We start from the raw sequence: 19,191 nt of genomic DNA on the forward strand, positions 1-19,191 counted from the left end.
TTTTTGCCAGTCTGTTTCCATGGAAATATGACAAAAATGGCTGTCCAAGCCTCCAGCAGAGATTATTAGCATTCTTGTGAATTTCAGCTTTGGCTGCTGTCTAGACTGGACAAGATCTTTTTCTATCAGTTTTACATATTAACCTACACTGTTTCTACTCATGGTCTTTTTTCTTTATCATTTTTACTTCTTTGAAAGTTCCCTTCACAAATTTATACTTATGATCAAGATCAAATTGATCGTGACATCACTGAAAAAAGCTTGTTTTACATTTTAATATTTGAACCAGCTGTAGAGAGCGTCAGAAGTTTTAGAGACCGGCAGAAGGAACATTATTTAGTTATTGGACTCAATGTCTATTAGATAGGTGTTGATAGATATGCAGCAAGAATCATATTTAAAATATTTAGCAACTGTTAAGACACAGCACTGAAACCAAGTGGGACTCTGTGGGCTCCTGGGCTCTGGAGCCTTTCTGTTCAGCCTCCGTGCCCTTCCCTGAGTTCCAAAGGGCAGGTTCAAACAGTTGCTAATCAGGGAAGGGAAGGGATGGAGAGACAAGGAAGGAGAAGCCAAGAAACAATAGGGTCCTGGGATACAAATAACAATATCCTCGTGCCCTTTACAGAACTAAAACCCCCAACAAATGTAAATCATTAGCATTCTTCATTCCAGATTTAAGGAACCAGAAAAGCTCTTCAAGACACCAACTGAGGCCAGATTAAAGGAATGGAGGCCCTGCACACACCCTAATCTTATCAGCAACCCCACCCTTGAACCATTGCTATAGAACTTCTCACTAAACTCACTAAACCCTCGGGGTTGGGACACACAGTTTTGAGGGCAAGAGCCTGCTTTGTCGCCCTCTGCCTGGCAAAGCAATAAAGCTATTCTTCACTCAAACTCTGTCTCCGAGGTTCGATTCGGCACTGGTGCACAGAGACAGAGCTTTCGGCATCTGCACCAACCAATCAGAGCAACAGGTTGGTCCCACTTAAATTATCAGCCCTATTGTATAACCAGTAAGTTGTTAAACTAAAAGTAGCCCTATATAAGACGAGTATAGCATTAGACCCAAATAAATGATCCAGCACCACAAACTGAGCTCCTATAAAACTTACAAAAGAGCATACAAGAGAAAAGGATAGAAAAACATAGCAATTCGTCTTTTTAAAAATCAGAGTGCATATGCTTTCATATGAAGGTCATTTGAAAATCAAAATCATTCTTATTACTGAAGACATTATGCTAAAAGATAGAGAAAGAATACATATGGGTCTTTGACAGTACCCCTGGCAAGATATCTTGTGTTGAATGTGAAAAAATAACAGCACGCTACATACATAGTTTCATCTGTTGTACCTTCTGAAATTTGCTGAGCAGCTCAATCTACAATTTTTGCTAGGGGAAATCTTAAAGTTCTGATTGACCTTATAAAGTACTTTCATTCTTCAGAACTCCTATTATTCTATAGTTGGAGCATTTTACCTATAAGGTCTTGTCTTATGAATTTGAATTGAAAAAATCAAGTTTCAATGTGTAATTATCTGAGTTAGTGGGTTCCTAATTTAAATTTAACAGCAACTAACTCACTATCAAAACTAATCTTGATTGATGTTTTCAACTAAATAGATCATAACAACAATAAAATAAAGCAGTGTGATTAATTTTCCAAATCATCGTCACTACTCTCAAATGCAGTCTGGCATAGTGGTTAAACAAATGGCCCTTGAGGGCAGGATTTGGTCAGCAAGCCAAATCTGTCTTTTAGCTTGCTTGTGTAAATAAAGTTTTACTGGAACACATTCATACCCATTTGCCCATTCTTGTGTTTTGTTTTCTTTTGTTTTTTTAATTGTCTATGGCTGCTTATCTACTAAAAGGAGAGAGTTGAGTAGTTGTCACAAAAACCACATTGCAGGAAAAGCCTGAATATTTATTCTCTGGTCTTTTAAGCAAAAGTTTGCTGACCCTTGCTCAAGCCTTTAATTTTAAGATTATACCATTTCCAGAGAAGACATTTTGAAGTTGGAGTCTTTTTTTTTTTTTTAATTCTAAAAGCGGTCTATTAATAATGGATAAAAACATGATTGCCTGCTGTCTGTACTTACATCCATAAACTCCACATTGGCTTTGGGACCAGTTGTTTCATTAAGAATCTTAATAGCCACAGGAATCTTCACTGTTTCTCCTTCAGGGACCCAAATACCCTTGGGAGGAAAAAAATTCACATTAAATCTATATTAAGACATACAACATTTAGACCAGAAACAAAATTTGATTAAACACTTGACCTATTAATACCTTAAAAAATAATTTAGAAGTTCCATATTTTGTCATTCAATCAACAAATGTTTTTCAAGCACCTGTTATATGTTACAAGTTACTCGGCAACTTTGTTTTCTGCTTTCATTACCTGAAGGTGGATCATATGTGTATTCTGCTTTCAAGGTGTTTACACTATTATCAAGTTCAATTTGTGTACATGAAAAAGGCTTTGAATAGTAAAAAAAAAAAAAAAGAAAAAGAAAAAACATTGAAATAATATATAATAATAATATTTGACTTGGATGATATCATCAACTTCTCACAACTTTGAGAAAGCTGTTCTGATTTTTGAACTTCAATTGTCTTACTTGTAATATAGAAGACTGGGCTAATTAATGTTGGAGGTTCTTTTCAGCTTTAATATTATCTAATTTTTCTGCAACTAAAAATAAAATGAAATAAAAAAGCATATTCTTATGTATCAAAATTCAGATTGATTTAAGAATTAATTTTCTAAGGTGATTGTTTAAGAATTAGTTTTCAAAGGCAAGTACTAGGGAGTATTGAGCACATATTAATTTGTCTATATTATTTAATATTGTGGGTGTGTGTCAAGGATTTTTATTATTTCTGAAGTAATATAAAATATTTATATTAGTCATTGAAAGTTCTCTCTTCCTATAGAGAAATAATTATATTCGAACAGGACCTGTGCATTGTGGGAAAGTATAAAGTTGGCAGGGTTTGGGTAAAGTACAACGTTAGCTAAATAACAGCATTTCTGAGTAAACAATTCAATCATTTGAATGAGGATAATGATACTGATAATACAGGGATGCATAGATTATACAAGAATATTTTTTTAAGTGTATCGTCCCAAAGGAACACAGAAGCAGATATGAGGTTACATGTAAAAAAAAAATCTCAAATTTTAATTTATTAGCCTTGACATCAAAAATGTCTTCTAAGGCCAGTTTTAACATTAAAATGAAAGGAAGAAAAAAAAATAGTCTACTATTCCTGAGCAGAACACCTCCACTTCCTGTTTTTCTTAATATCAGCTGGTTTTAGTTATAAAGAAAATATTTTTAAAAGTTTTTCACTTAGTACTTCTATGCTAAGACATATGTATTTGTGCTATCCAAAGTGGTAATAATATAAGAGAAGACCTAAACACAAGAATTATTAAAAAGTCAAAATAATAAAGAAAAAAAGACTTTAACCTTTAGAAGGTGAATTTAAGGGTTATGTTCTTAGAGTGAATAGGGAAATCTATGTTTCAAATGCAAAATAATAAGCCAAGTTCCCTGTGGTATAATTTTTTTTTGTAAATTATTAATGTAAAAATGAGAAAAAAAAGCGCCCAACACCCATTTTCTTTTTGATGGTACTAGGGTGGAGAACAGGCTTACCGTTATTCAAAAAAGTAACCACAGAGGGGGTTACCTTATAAAGATATAGCATCAATATTAAAATATTCCTAAAGTATAATTTTGAAATAAGAATATACATTCAGTGTGAATTAATTTGCACTGCTTTTTAAATTAGTATAGTCATTATTTTCCAGGCCCCATCATACCACAATTCAACTATGCTGATACCATGATATTGGTTCAAATCTTTTATGTTTAAACACAGTGTATCTTCAACCAGAAGGAAGCATTAACCAAGTAATTGGCTAAGCCAACTTGAATTTCTGTGGTCAAGAATAATTCTTTAAAGTTTAAGACAGTATGTCCTTGTAAGAACTAATATATTAATTAAAACTTAGGGTCAACCATATACACTGTAGGCATAAATTTAAACATACTTATGGAACTTTCAATAAGCTTTTAATAGAGGTAATTTCAATAAATGTGCAACACTCTTGGACAATGAGCAAGTAAGTGTTGTTAACAAAAATATTAATAAAGCTTTATTATTAAATAATAATAAAATACTATTAATATTTTCCCTTCTGAGGTCACTAGATAATATTTAGTCTTGAGTTATACGGTATTCATGATTTAAAATAAAATTCAATTTCCAGACCGTATCATCTTTAAAAATATAATCGTGACTATATGCAAGGTACATGCCAAGATTGAGTTATTTTTAAAATGGAAGTCCATTTTTTTCTTAGCACAATATAAATAGAGAAACAGGATACATTGTGTCTCTTTAAACATAAAAAGGATTTGAAGACTAGAAGGTATCAAGTCAGCCTAGAATAGTTTACATTCAAATTAGGTACTCAGCTAATAATTTTTTTTTTAATTTTTATTGGAGTATAGTTGCTTTACAATGTTGTGTTAGTTTCTACCATACAGCAAAGTGAATCAGCTATACATATACATATATCCTCTCTTTTTTGGACTTTCTTCCCATTTAGGTCACCACAGAGCATTGAGTAGAGTTCCCTGTGCTATACAGTAGGTTCTCATTAGTTGTCTATTTTACACATAGTATCAATAGTGTATATATGTCAATTCCAATCTCCCAGTTCATCCCACTCTCCTTTCCCCCTTGGTATTCATATGTTTATTCTCTACATCTGTGTCTTGTCTGTGTCTCTATCTCTGCTTTGTAAATAAGATTGTCTACACCAATTTTTTCAGATTTCATATATACGCATTAATATACAATATGTTTTTCTCTTTCTGACTTACTTCATTCTGTATGACAGTCTCTAGGTCCATCTACGTCTCTACAAATGACCCAATTTCATTCCTTTTTATGGCTGAGTAGTTCTCCATTGTATATATGTACCACATCTTCTTTATCCATTTCTCTGTTGATGGACATTTAGGTTATTTCCATGTCCTGGCTACTGTAAATAGTGCTGCAATGAACATTGGAGTGCATGTGTCTTTTTGAATTATAGTTTTCTCTGGGTATATGCCCAGTAGTGGGATTGCTGGGTCACATGATAGTTCTATTTTTAGTTTTTAAAGGAACCTCCATACTGTTCTCCACAGTGGCTGTATCAATTTACATTCCCAACAACAGGGCATGAGGGTTCCCTTTTCTCCACACCCTGTCCAGCATTTATTGTTTGTAGATTTTTTGATGATGGCCATTCTGACCTGTGTGAGGTGATATCACATTGTAGTTTCGATTTGCATTTCTCTAATAATTAGTGATGCTTAGCAGCTTTTCATGTGCTTCTTGATCATCTGAATGTCTTCTTTGGAGAAATGTCTATTTAGATCTTCTGCCCATTTTAGGATAGGGTTGCTTGCTTTTTTGATATTGAGCTGCATGAGCAGCTCATGAGCAGCATGAGATTAATCCTTTGTCAGTTGCTTCATTTGCAAATATTTTCTCCCGTTCTGAGGGTTGGCTTTTTGTCTTGTTTATGGTTTCTTTTGCTGTGCAAAAGCTTTTAAGTTTAATTAGGTCCCATTTATTTTTGTTTTTATTCTCATTACTCTAGGAGGTGGGTCAAAAAAGATCAGCTAACAATTTTGAATTTAATTGAACAAAATATGCAGAACAAGAGATTAAGAAACTTTTGCATTTTGACCATAGAATAAAAGTTTTATTTTAAAGAGATTACATTATTTTTGGAAAATTCAAGAGAGAAAATTAAGGTTTATATTCCAATTGTTAATAATTTCCATTAAATAAATCTGTCTTAAATATAAAAAAATAACATTTTAAGATGTAAAGTTCTTAAGATCTGACATATTTTAGCCAACATATTTGTAAAAATGTAGGCTTGCATATAGCTTTGAGAAACTTGTCAAAGCAAATTTTGGGAATTGAAGTAATGGACATTACAAGGATTTAGTACTATCCCAACAGAGCTTCTTATTCTTGCTGTTTACCATTAAAAATAAATTTCACCACAATTAACCTTGGGCCTGGCCTTTGAATTGGTTTTGTAATTAAGTTAAATAAGTAAACATGCAAATGCTATCATTCAAGCTCTCCCTTTCCAGAAATATCTCTCTTATTAAAAACCCATGTTGTCACCCTCTCCTTCTAGCTAACCTGAACTTAGAGAAAAGAAAGAAGAGCATATTGCCCAGGTCTCTTGGGGATCTCCTCTTGTGTAGGGGTAAAGGAAAATGGGTTGGATCTGGGTATTTTGGAAAAGGACAAATTTGCCAAAGGGAGATGATATCAAAAGGAGCTCAGAAGGCATTGAGAGAATGAATTATATTTTGGCTTTGCATTCATGTTTCCTGCTTTCTCATAACTGTATCCAACCCAGTTTGGTCAATAAAAATTAATGAATTCATTTGTTCAGCAACTTCTCAATACTATAAAGATTCTCCTCTCTGAATATTAAAGAGGAAGTTAGGTTGGCTAGAACAATAACTTTGGCTATTATTTAAAACAAGTCTGAAACAAAACTGAAAATAACTGATGGTATGTGTTATTTTCTACTTACTTTATAAACAGTTCCAAAAGCACCTGAACCAAGTACTTTTACTCTTTTGAGCTCAGTTTCTTTCAAAATACGTAGTTGAGCTTGATTAGGCGCCGTACCACTGGGTGTTAAGGGTTCTACCAACTACAAAGCAAAAAGAGTACAGGTTATACAACTTTCGATCCAACAATCAGTGTTCCTCTCTTTTTCTCTCTGTTTGGTTCACTTTCTCACACACAGAAAACACACACAAGATCACTTTTCCTTGACAAACAATATGTTTGTAAAATGGATCACTCACAATTCCTTCTGACCCTACCCTTTCTCTTCTCATGCTGTTCACTTGGGTGAACACAAGTAACAAATGTGTACCTACCTTGAGGCATACTAGTCTAGGGGATTTTTTTCCCACTTTTTATAGACATTTAGAGACTAATTAGGGGCTCTTAATTCTACTTTTTCATGCTCCTTCCTTTTGGACAACTTCAGCTAAGACTTAGAGATTTTACTTATGCCAGTGTACTCTATCAAAATTTTTTCTCATTTCAGGAAATTCGATACATAAAAATTAAATAAATACAATTTTTAAAAATTAAAAAAAGCTAACTTCTTAGCATTTAATACCTAGCAGGGAAGTCAGGACAGACATGTCAGAAGAGAAAAAGACAAGTTAGCACAATGTCAATACACCAAGACAGTGTTTCTAAATCTTTCATGTACATATGAATTACCAGAGTTTTTTTGTTAAAATGCAGATTCTGGTTCAGTAGATATGGATTTGTGGCTGAAATCTGCATTTTTACAGAATTCCAGGAGATTCCTCTTTATGATGATGGCCCTTGAACACATTTTAAGTAGCAAGGCCCTAGAGCACCTTCTAGGTTAAAAATTCTAAAATGCTATGAATTGATTCTAGATCATAAATGAACTCTATGAAATGCAGAGGAATAAAATAACCACTGGGGAGTGAGGTTTGCTTTTTGTGGCTTCCTAAAAGGAGGCACACTTTAAAATTGGTCTTGAGATAATAAAAATGGACGGACATGGCCACCAGGAAGAACCGTTTGGACACAGCACCAGGGAGAAGGAGCAAGGCATGAAGGAGAATAATACAGGGAGAAGGACAGGTCTGAAGGGTGAGATTAGGGTGGGAAATACCAGATCCTAAAGTGGGTTGGGTAGCCAAAAGGGGTAAAATTAGGCTGATAATTTTAGATGTCATAGTTTAGATGCCATTGCCAGAGAGGAGGGGTAAGCAGGAGAAAGGTATGTAAATGTGTGCCAATTTCTTGACTATGTGAACACAAAAATGTAGGCAGAAGAGAGACTCTGGGTACCAAAAAGTTTATACTGTATGTTAAAATTTTAGAGTTTTATCTATGCTTGAGGAAAAAGGCAAGTCAGAGAAACAAGAGCTTTTTTAAAATTTATTTTTAAGTTAAATAAAAGAACTAAACTTTAAACACAGACAATAGCTTGTTCTCCCTCAGCATAAGGAAATAATTAAGCCCTACTCCTACTCACATTGTCTTGAAAACTACCACAGTATTTCAAAATGTCTGTTTATAAGGCTAACTGCACTGCGGTCCTCAGCTTGGTTATTATTATCATGCTTCTGTGAACATAATGGTCTACTTAATTAGCTAAACAGAATCTTGAATGTAGGTAAAGTTTAGGGATGTTAGCAAGAATTTGGGAAAGGTGATACAAATTATCAATATTCTTAAGCTATTTTTTAACAGTGTGGCAACTAATACACTTTTATTTCAGTTTCAAATTTATCTTGTAATAATGCATATAACTGCATTCAAGTCCCATAAATCTGAGAAAGAGTCACACAATTCTTTAACAAATCTGAAAAAAATCTCCTGCAGAGGATCCCATTCATTTGAATCCTGCTGTGCAGAATTTCTTTGGTAGATTTTGATACACATACTATGTATACAGTAAGAAACTTTTATGAAAGTTTATAAGTTTAAAAGTTATAAAACTTTTAAATCATATACAAAAGTCATACAAAAATCATATGCAAGATTGGGGACTGGATTTTAGCAGTTTAGGCTAGATAGACTTAAAAATGTATATACATGTATTATATATAGGCATATACTGTGCAATAATTTCATATTTTGAAAACTTTACAACTCTACCCACAATTTTATTAAGTATCATTCAATTTTTTTCTACAAACACATTTTTTTTCCCCCAGGAATTTGAGTATTATACCATTAAAAGAGCACAGTTTTATTTTGTGACCCAGTATGGTAGAAAGACATTTGAGTTTAAATTTGTGGGTTTGTATATCATTGTTGCCGCTTACAGGCTTAGAACGCAATTTGCCTTTCCTGGCCCTTCATTTCACATCTGTGAAATTGGTATACCAATAATTATCTTAGAAGATTGTTAACGGATGAAATGGTATATACATAGGTGGAAAACTCTGGAACATTACCTGTCATAATATAGGCACCAAATCTGTCACTCTTCAAGGGATAGGATTATATCTCATTAATACATTTCTAAATCACAGCATCTATCAAAGCATCAAGCTTATAGTGCATCTCAATAAGTGTATATTGAAAAAAAGATTTTCTACTTTTATGCATGCAACAGAAAAAAGACAATCTGGGTCAACATGATTTTGGGAAGTGTATCAATTTTAAAAACCTTCCAACAACATATCATGCTTTAACAAAGTTTTCACATCTGAGGCAGATTTCTAGCTTCAGTATTTAAGAATTTAAGTTGAACCTCTTAAGAATTCCTCTTCTATTCAGATGGTAGAAAATCACAGTTATTTACTTTTACTGAGAGAAAGATGAGAATTCAACAGTTAGCTAATTTAGTCCTAAGCGATAACTTTCTATAAAAAATAGAATATGCTTATAAAACCAATCAGTATGCATTTATTTAGTAATGAAATGCCAATTTGGAGGGCATTATTAGAAAGCACCATATTAACAGCACAAAACAAAACAACTCTTTTCATAGCAATGAGCTTTTCCTACACATAGTTAAGAGACAGAATTTGTCTTCTATTTATTCAATCACCTAAATATCCACTGCTATTCCAAACCTTTCATTCCTTTCCAACTCTAGTTTATTTACTTCACTTTTCAAAATTCTTTCAGTGACCGCTCCAAGCTGTCCATAAGGGAGAATTCTACCTGCCTCCACCATCCTAGCTAACCTGAAAATATGCACAGCACATGTGCTGTGCCCAAACTTTTATTCATGTTCACATGTACAAGGCTGAAAGTGATCAAGTTGATCTTGTGTAACATCCAGCTCAAGTCAGAATCATTACTATGTTCACTCCGTGTATATAACTACCATTTTTATGCTTGAACGTGTCTACTGATAAGACAGCCCATTTAATTTCAGATAACTTCAATCATTAGAAAGAAGTATCTTCTTATACGTAACTATATAGTAGCTTTCTGAAACCTTCAAATAATTCTATCTAGATTTAACTTTTGGGGGAAAAGAGCTAAAATTTAATTCATTATCAGTGTGAGAAACATATGAATGAATGAATATTCCCATTCCTTTCAGTGTTAAGAGGAAAAGTCAAACTGTCACACTGACAGTGAGATGGAAAACAAACGCAAAGAAGGCAGACTGTCTCAGTACAGATTTGCTCTGAAATGTTCTGATAGGCATGGATACGTGTATCAGCAGAAAGAGGTAGGATTCGAGTTGAGAAGGATATGGTAATGCATGGTCTTCTGCAATTGTTTGTCCCCTATAACCTTTATGGTGAAAACGATCATCTTGCATGCTAGAGAGTTCAGTGTGGCAATACAAAAGAAAATTATAGTATTTTATGGATAATATACATATTCACAATAACTAACATGCATAATATTAAATGCATCTCATAAATAGTGTGATAAGACCTATGTTATTACAAAACTAAGCTTTATCCTGAAGCTCATCTTTTCACTGCTGCCATAATGAGATCAGTGGCTACCAATTTAATGACTCTAATTAAAGCATAAATTTCTTGCCGATCTGGCTTTATTTTAAACCAAAAAAATTCTATCGCTTTCTAACGTTTTTCTAGTTCTGCTACTGATATATTCTCTGACTCAGATATTTTCTAGTTCTGCTACTTGTATATCCTAGAGCTTGTTAATGGACCCCTGTCTCCAAAAGAAACAGATCTGGCCCAATATGATAATTTCCTTGACCCCTGCTATTTGCCCTCTTCAAGCCATGAGCCTGCCTTGACTACACTTATTATATACTCTGATTTTCCATCAACTTTGTATACCATACTATAAAATATAAACCCTCAGCAGGAAATTGAATAGAATTTTCTCTTGGATTAAAAAACTGAGTATGTAAACCTTCTAAACCTAATGAAAATCCCTAAACACTTGAGAAGAAATGAACACCTCACCTCTGTTTCCAGGAATCTTCTTAAGGCTCTTTTCTTTTTGATGCTCTTCCTTCTAACATAAACTGCAAATGTCAGACCCACGATGACGATGATGAAGAGCCCGCCAATGACTCCGGCTGCAATTAAAGGAGTCCTGCCAACCAGAATGGAAAAGAAAAGAAAAAAGTGTGAAGAGAGAAAAGACAGAGGAAGAGGAAAAAGCAGTTGGACAAGCCATTATCCACATATCACAAGTCTAGTCAATTAGAAGAAATGCAAATTAAAAATGCATTAAAGCTTTCACAAAACTTTTCTCCTGGTAAAAACTGTACCTGTTCTTTGTTTTGCTTTGTTTTTTAATAATAAACCATGCACAGACAAGTAATCTTTGGGGATGAGCAGCCACAACATGCCATTTGATGAAAAAATGTAAAATTTGATAACAAAATGAAGAATGTATGCCAAATTTTTGATATAGCATCATTTTAAATCATTTTAATTTTACTTTTATCTATAAAGAAGTAGAAATGCATTTAAATAGTAGTGTTGTGGTTTATAATATTATTTTCAACATTTTCTCTAAAGCAGGCTTTCTCAACAGTGGCACTATTGACATTTGGGGCTGGATACTTGTTCATTCTGGGGACTGTCCTTTGCATTTTAGGAAGTTTAGCAGCATCCTTGGCCTCCATCCACTAGAAGCCAGCAACACCTCCATCCTCTAGTCATGACTGTCTCCAGACATTGCCAAACGTCTGTCAAAATCACTGCCAATTGAGAACTACTGTTCTACACCAAAAATAAGTGCTCTGAGGACCTATGAACCCCACACCTCTGGTATACAGAGATACCAACAGAGAGATGCATTGACAGAAGTGCTGTTTCAAACTCTGGCAAGGGCAACTTTGCTGGGACAAAGGGTACGAGAAAGATGGAGAACTGGGTCAGATGGATTTTCAGAGTTATGATGACTGGAGTAAGCATTATTATTAAAAGTATGACTAAGCATCATATACCCATGAAAGAGGTCTACACACTAAGTATTAAATAAAAATATGTAAATAGTATTAAAAAGGGATTAGGAAGAAATTGACTGGAGATTTTTATTCTTAAAATGTTTCTCTAATATATTGTTAGCTAATGTATAATTTTGAAACTGACCACTTTTTGTTTTCTAAGATAAATTTTTTGCTTGCTTGAAAAGTAATGTTTATGGTCTTAACTTCTTGTTCTAGAGTAGAGTAGTATCTATGAGCTTTCTGTAGTCAGAGCCCTGAAATATATTAATTTCATATGCCATAGCAAACAGTTCAGAGTAAAACACATAGATGTTGACTATGAAGTCATGATAGATATCAAAACTAAAAAATAATTCCCTGAATGTTCATGCTTTCCATAGTAAAGTGTTTTATATTTTATATTCCTATTTATAGAAGAAGCTACTCTATACAGCTACCCTCCTTCAGAAAAAAAAAAAAAAATTACTTGTTCTTGAAAGGTAAACTTTTGCTCAAAAACAGATCGGAAATAATGAAAGCAGATGATCCTAAATAGAATTTTTAAATTTTAAAGAGCTCTAGGAAAAAATCTAGGTAACTTCTTCTATAAATTAAGTCATGTCTTTTAAACATTATAACTGTTATATTATTGTCATATAAAACTGCAAAGAAACCTTAAAATGTAGTTCATCCTAAAGGTTGTTTTCTGACAGTTCAAAGTCCTACAGCATACTGAAATGTTGCTATAATTCAACTAGATTTTCCTAAATGGAATTTTCTAAAGACTTAAAAATCTATGCTGAGAAAATTAAACTAAAGTACGGAAACAAACTCATCATTGTGATGTGTTTCGGTGTGTGTAAGATCACATTTTTGGTATGCCAGTTGTATGTATTTCAGAAAATATTTTGGTTTTCAACCCAAGGCATAATTTTCAGCTCAAGTGCCTAACATGTCTCTGAAAAGCCACTACTATAAAAAGAACTGTATTTTTGTTTCCTGAGCCCAATTTTTTATTGCAAAGGATTTATGTATGATTGAGAATAGTCCCCAGTATTTTGTTAATTGTGGATTTGAACTAAACTCTAAACTTCCTCTGCTTATCTATTTTGCAAGAGAATAAATGGTATGTATTTATGACACTATTTGTCAATGTCACTGTAAATTAAAAGAAAATTCTTTTTTTTTTTTTCATTTTAAGAATGATCACTTCCAATAGGACAAAACAGGATCCCTGACTCTATTTTTTTTTTCATCTAATTTGTATGGATATCAGTTATCATATCATTACTACTTAGTTTAGTCATGGCAATGAAAATAAAACATTCAAAAACTCAATAGACAGTAATTTCTATGATTTTTCTAGTTAGCTTTTAGTTTTGATATTTTCCCTCAGCAGTTCCTTGGTTGACTTGCATTCCTCTAGCTTTTTTCTTCTTTTACCACTCTGCAGGAATGATAAAGGTACAACCAACCTGAAGAAGTAAAGAACTAGAGTTTCTGCACCTAAAACTCATACATAAATGATTTTTTGGACATTTTAAGAGGCCACACTCTTCTTATTCCAGAGGAAGTTACTCTTGAAAAAGAACATTAACCACAAGGAAGCAACCAATTAAATTGAAAAGGGACAATGTTCTATAAGAAAACTTGCTTGTTCTCTTTAATGAGTGAATATCATGAAAAAAGGTACTGATCTTGATTAAGAAGACTTAATAGTCACAAAACCAGACATGCAATGCAACCCTGGCCTGGACTCTAGCATGGAGAAGCCAACTGTACAGAAATTTTTTAGACAACTTGAGAAATTAGAATATGGATTAGATAGTAGATGAAATAAAAATGTGCTGGCATGTAAAGATGTGGGCCAGAAATTGAAAAGACTGAGTTACAAAACAGTAGGATCTAAATCAGAAAAAAATTCATATACACATACACATATATGTGTGTAAAAAGATCTGGAAGAATGTACAATAAGACACTATGACTCTAGTGTTCTTATTTTTGTATTTTTACTTTTGGGCATTTTCTAATATTCTACAATATATTTATTTTCCCTTTGAAATAAAAGTTAATTAAATTTAAGAAAAATACAGAAAAAATAAATCATTGTCTAAAAGCTTAGTTTTACAATAATGGCCTTGTTTTTTCTTTATTTTTTCTTTTTGAATGTTTACTTTGCATCTTTTCAATTAAGAATTCATTTTGCTATTCCCTGTCCACTTTTATGATCTACGTGCTTTTGCAGATATTTTCTATTCATTGTAGCTTAATGTGTCTGAGACATTTAATTACCACTATGTTTCTTACAATTAACATTATGTTTTATAAGACCACTCTAATCTGAAAAGTTACACTACTTACACATTTCCTACACCCCCCGCAATTTTGATGATTCCTAGATATTCGTACGTGTAGGATAGATGCCCTTTTTTTTTTTTTTTCCTGAGAGTTAATGCTTCACTCTTTATGAGGATCCTTTGGATAAAAGGGATATAGTTACTTAAATTGTTTTTTTAAATTACTGTATATCCCTCCTAGATCTCAATGCTGACTATTGCCAACTAGGCTATATTCCTGAAAGAGGGTGTGTTCCTCTTATATGTTAGTCAGAGTAGCCTCCAAGAGGCTAAAATGTGACACTATTAATGAAATCAAAACCAAGAGACCTAGAATACTCTGTAATCCCTTATCTGTAACAGGATTATTATTTGTTTCCTGTCTTTTGCCTGTCCATTAAAAATCACTGGGATCCCCTAAAGTATACAAGATAGGACATGACAAGTGATAAGTGCAAGCTTTTTCTAAAAGGATGCTATCGAGTGATATTTTACCTTATTCTGTGATTTAGAAATAGTATAATGAAACTGATATTGTCTACTCATAGAAACTGATATAATAAGGATTCTGAATCACAAATGAACTTAACTAATTTATTTAAAAGCATGTAACTTGGTTTTCACAATTTCATTTAGAAGTTCAGAGACAACACAATGCATTATACTCTACTGCCTTGAATGCAGTTACCTATTTTAAACAGTTATATATAGAAGAGTAGTGTCTCCCCAACCATACTACTCATATAATAAGATGTATTCTTATTATTCATTACTCTGTTTGAACCATGCTTTTCCTCACTGGAGAATATAAAATGTGAGAGAATCATGGAAGCTGATTTTATAAACATCCAAATATTTTCTTTCATTGATCTGTTTCCTTCCAGATAACAGATCACAAATAAAATATAGTAAAGTCAATATAATTTATGATTAAAACTCAAATGGTTTTAAAACTATTCCATTATACCAATTTTCATTTAATGTCAAGGGCAGGCTATGCTACAAAAAATGTGCAGTGGTATTTTCTTTAAAATTGTAAACAGTAAAACTGGTAGTTTGACTAATATAGTCACCAAATCTAAATCTATAGGATTCTTTTATATGAATTTCACCAAATAAAATGATTTTAAGCTTGTAATATAGGCATATTTTTCTTCATTTCTTAGATACAGAATAATTTTCGGTTACAGATAAAGGAATCAATCAGCAGCCCTGTAACACACTGACAGTATAGTTTGTAACTCACGGTATTGACTTTAAATCAGAGAACTCCACTTTTAGAAGCTTCTAAAGTAAATAGTTTGAAGATGGGTCCTCAGAAGTCGCTGGATCAGACTTAGGGCTGCTTCACTGCTTATCTATGGGCACTAAAGGTTAAACTGATTTTTTAAAAATTTACACAGAAGTAAAAACAAACAAAGAAAAGCTGCAGGCTAGTCAGATAATTTTAACCAGACATTTTTGTATAAGAAAGTTTAAATAAAATTATAAAATAGTGCCTCTAACATTATTATTTTGTGTTTACCTTCAAATCTGCATGCTATTTCCTTATAGTGCTATATCATGCTGGAAAGATGTCTCCACATCAGACCAGTCAGAGCTTTAATTATGTTGTGCCTCCGCTGGTTGTGAGCAGTGTCTCTATCAGATGACTCAGTTGAGATACACATAAGTACATGCTTCACGAAAGGCAATGAAAAATAAACATAGCAGGAGCCAGCTAATCTTTCTTGGATTCCTGAGATCTGATACACTTGCCTCTAGATCCTGCCTAGTACTATTCTTAAATCAAATACCTTTAAGCACTGGCAAATCATATACCACCCGTAGGCCAGGACAGTCTCAGTTTGCATCACTGTTAAGTACCGGTAGAACCCCATTCACTCTCAAAATTGCCCTTATGTGAGCAATAAATCAAATGTTTATCCTTTAATAAATACTTAGCCCAATTTAGAGAATCTAGGACACCTTAAGATAACAAGTCTTTACATATATATGTATAAATAAACAAACAAATACATACACATTCATACAGGACTAAGTATTAACAAGTTTCACTTCCTGGCAAGGTAAATTAATTACTGCCTGTAATAAACCTATATATAACATAAATGGATGTTTCCTAAATTAGAGTCAGATGTGAGGATTCTTTGTAATCTTATATTTTCTTTTAAAAATATAACTAGATAACATTGGCTATCATCTTGCACCCTATCTTCCCTCTGAAAATGTTATACTGACCATCAGACAAAAGCATGAGTATATCATGAACCAAAGGTTGAATGTATCCTCAGTAATATACTTCACGTTTCCTAATTTGCTCTTGCTATAAGAAAAATGTAGTTGATCAAAAACATTTTGACTCTTTAGTGAAAGAAAATTCTTAGACTCAGTTGCCAACTGAGATAAATAATGCAACTTTGCAAATAGGGACATTTTCAATATTATATTAATTATGTAAGCAAGCAGTTTAAACATAGCAAAAGTGCTGTCCAAATAAGAGGAAAACAAGATTTGACTGCCATTAGGTACTCATGAGTTTTATGGCACATATAGTGTCACAAACAATTCATTTCATTTTCAATGGGAAATAATCTAATTGAAATGAAAATGTCAAAGACTTTCTACCCTGATATAGAAATATCCCCTTTCATAGAAGTAAACCAGAGATTTATTTGGTCTTATATACTACACTTAAGTTCAAATAATTTAAATAGATTGACTATGGACTTTTGATTCTAATAATACTTGTATATTTTTAATTAAAATTTTCTTTTTACATATACTGCATGTTTTCACAATAACTATGCAATGTTGAGCTTATAACCTCCGTATTAAAAATAATGAAATAGACTCAGAAAAGTTAAGATACTTAGACAAGGTCAAACATAAATAGTAATGTTAACATTTTACATATTGTAATCTCAAGTCCATCAGTTTTTCAGCTATATATGTTGTCTTTCTAAAGATGATTCATTAGAATTTTTTTAGGGTAGATAAATACAATTCATCAGATTTTTCTTTAATACCTAATACCTACAGTAGAGAATACAAAATAAACATAAGTTTATTTAGGGGTTCTAATAAACTCTTTGATTTTGTATTTAGTTATATCTTAATATTGTAATTCTCATCAGACTATCATTTTAGCTGCATTGTTATGTTCACTGTGATTTAAGTCTATTAAATCTTTTATGCTCTTATTGAAGTTTATAAGTGATCTTATACTTCACTGAGTTTCATTTTATTTTTTCAGTGAGAAAACAGTTAAGAGGATTTGGGGCGCTTAAAAAAACACTGGATTTCCTTTAAGAAAAGCAAAATTAAGCGGTATCTATCATTCTAATGATAGTCCCTACTGCATTGTTACTCTGTTCAGTCTTCCCCAAAGCAGCTCAGATTTGAAACAAGAGACCTTGAAACACTAGGAAATATTGAAATTCCCCAGAAGACATTTTAAGGATTACTGACTAGGGCAAGGAGAGCCACATTCATGTTTTTTTTTCCCCTCGTGAAAACTGTGCTTATTCTGACCCAGAATTCCACCTGCTCCATAAATATGACACATCTTTTCTTTTGGAGCAAATGAAAGTGATGTGGGTCAGACTCTGAGGAAGACATCAGTTGACAGTTACAAGTTTTATCTGATGAGACCTAGAGTATTACAGTATGTCTCTATCCTTTGATTAGGATTCGCAATTCCTCTATTATACCTTAACTATGACCAGAAGTGTTGAGTGCTGAAGCAAATGAATCAAAACATACTGCCCCTCTTCCTAACTAAATTTAAATGTTTCTTGACTTGTCTTCATGTGTTTAAATAAATCTTTTTTCCCCAATATTTTTTCAATATGAAAAAGTTACATATTATTCAATAACACAGTGTTACAAAGTATTTCAGAAGAGATATTACCATTAAACGAATATGTAAATATCATTTGGATTATTTTATGTCTAGAATTAGGTCTGAGAAAAATTTCTAATAGTTTCATGGTAATTCCTTCCTTCTATTTATAAGTAATATTTACACCTATCTACGGGTTTCTGTTTGTTTGTCACAATTTTAGGGAAAGCATACAAACCTGTACATTTGATTTTTGAGGCAACTGTTCTCATGATTAAATACACCATCCTGAAGATACAAATAATCCACCTATGAATTTTACACTTATGAATTTTTTTCTGCTTTACTGAGGTATAATTGACAAATACCTATGAATTTCTACAAATGAAATATTGAAAGGGAATTAGATAAGGAAGAACTTCTCTGTTAACAGATCTTTGTAAGAGCTCAGATGAATTTTTAGTCCTCAGACTTGTGTGTGTGTGTGTGTGTGTGTGTGTGTGTGTGGTTTATACCTATTACACAATATCATTAATGTTTATATTAGTAGAACACTTTTAACATCATCGGTATAGATTGAATATATAAGTATGTTTAATAAAACAAACAGAAAATTGTAAATATTTAATTACAAAATATATAATCCCCTAAGTACTACTGCATTCTATTACCTATTCATTACATAGACATGGTAATCTGAAGCAATACGCCAAATGATTAAAAAATTGAAGATAAAAATCTGAAAATTTCAGTTGTGGCCTACCGAAATTGTTCAGCATGCTAGGAATTAATTAGTTTCACAATAGAGCAGAAAATATTACATAAATACTTCTCTATGAAGTAAAGTGGGGGAGGAATAAATCATTACAGGCACTATTCTTTGCTCTCCTATGTTAAAAATTTTCTTCACCTCAAAATCTCCATTCATTCTAATCACTGTAATCTCACATATCTATGTTACTAACAGGTATTATAGACTATGGTAAATTGCATTTATCTTT

At 32.7% G+C, this 19,191-nt stretch overlaps 1 protein-coding gene across 1 annotated transcript in view; it reads right to left on the bottom strand.

Annotated features, from left to right (window-relative positions):
* The window catches only part of ERBB4 (erb-b2 receptor tyrosine kinase 4), a 1,174,475-nt gene that overhangs the window by 227,993 nt on the left and 927,291 nt on the right, over positions 1-19,191 (bottom strand). Inside the window, exons 18-20 of the mRNA XM_082466966.1 lie at positions 11,031-11,163; positions 6,647-6,769; positions 2,112-2,210 (exon numbers count right to left, since the gene is read on the bottom strand). Of these exons, the coding sequence (XP_082323092.1) occupies positions 2,112-2,210; positions 6,647-6,769; positions 11,031-11,163 (355 nt within the window). The remainder of the gene's footprint in view (positions 1-2,111; positions 2,211-6,646; positions 6,770-11,030; positions 11,164-19,191) is intronic.

Source organism: Balaenoptera physalus, assembly GCF_965194825.1.
Source record: "Balaenoptera physalus genome assembly, chromosome: 6".
Taxonomy (NCBI): domain Eukaryota; kingdom Metazoa; phylum Chordata; class Mammalia; order Artiodactyla; family Balaenopteridae; genus Balaenoptera; species Balaenoptera physalus.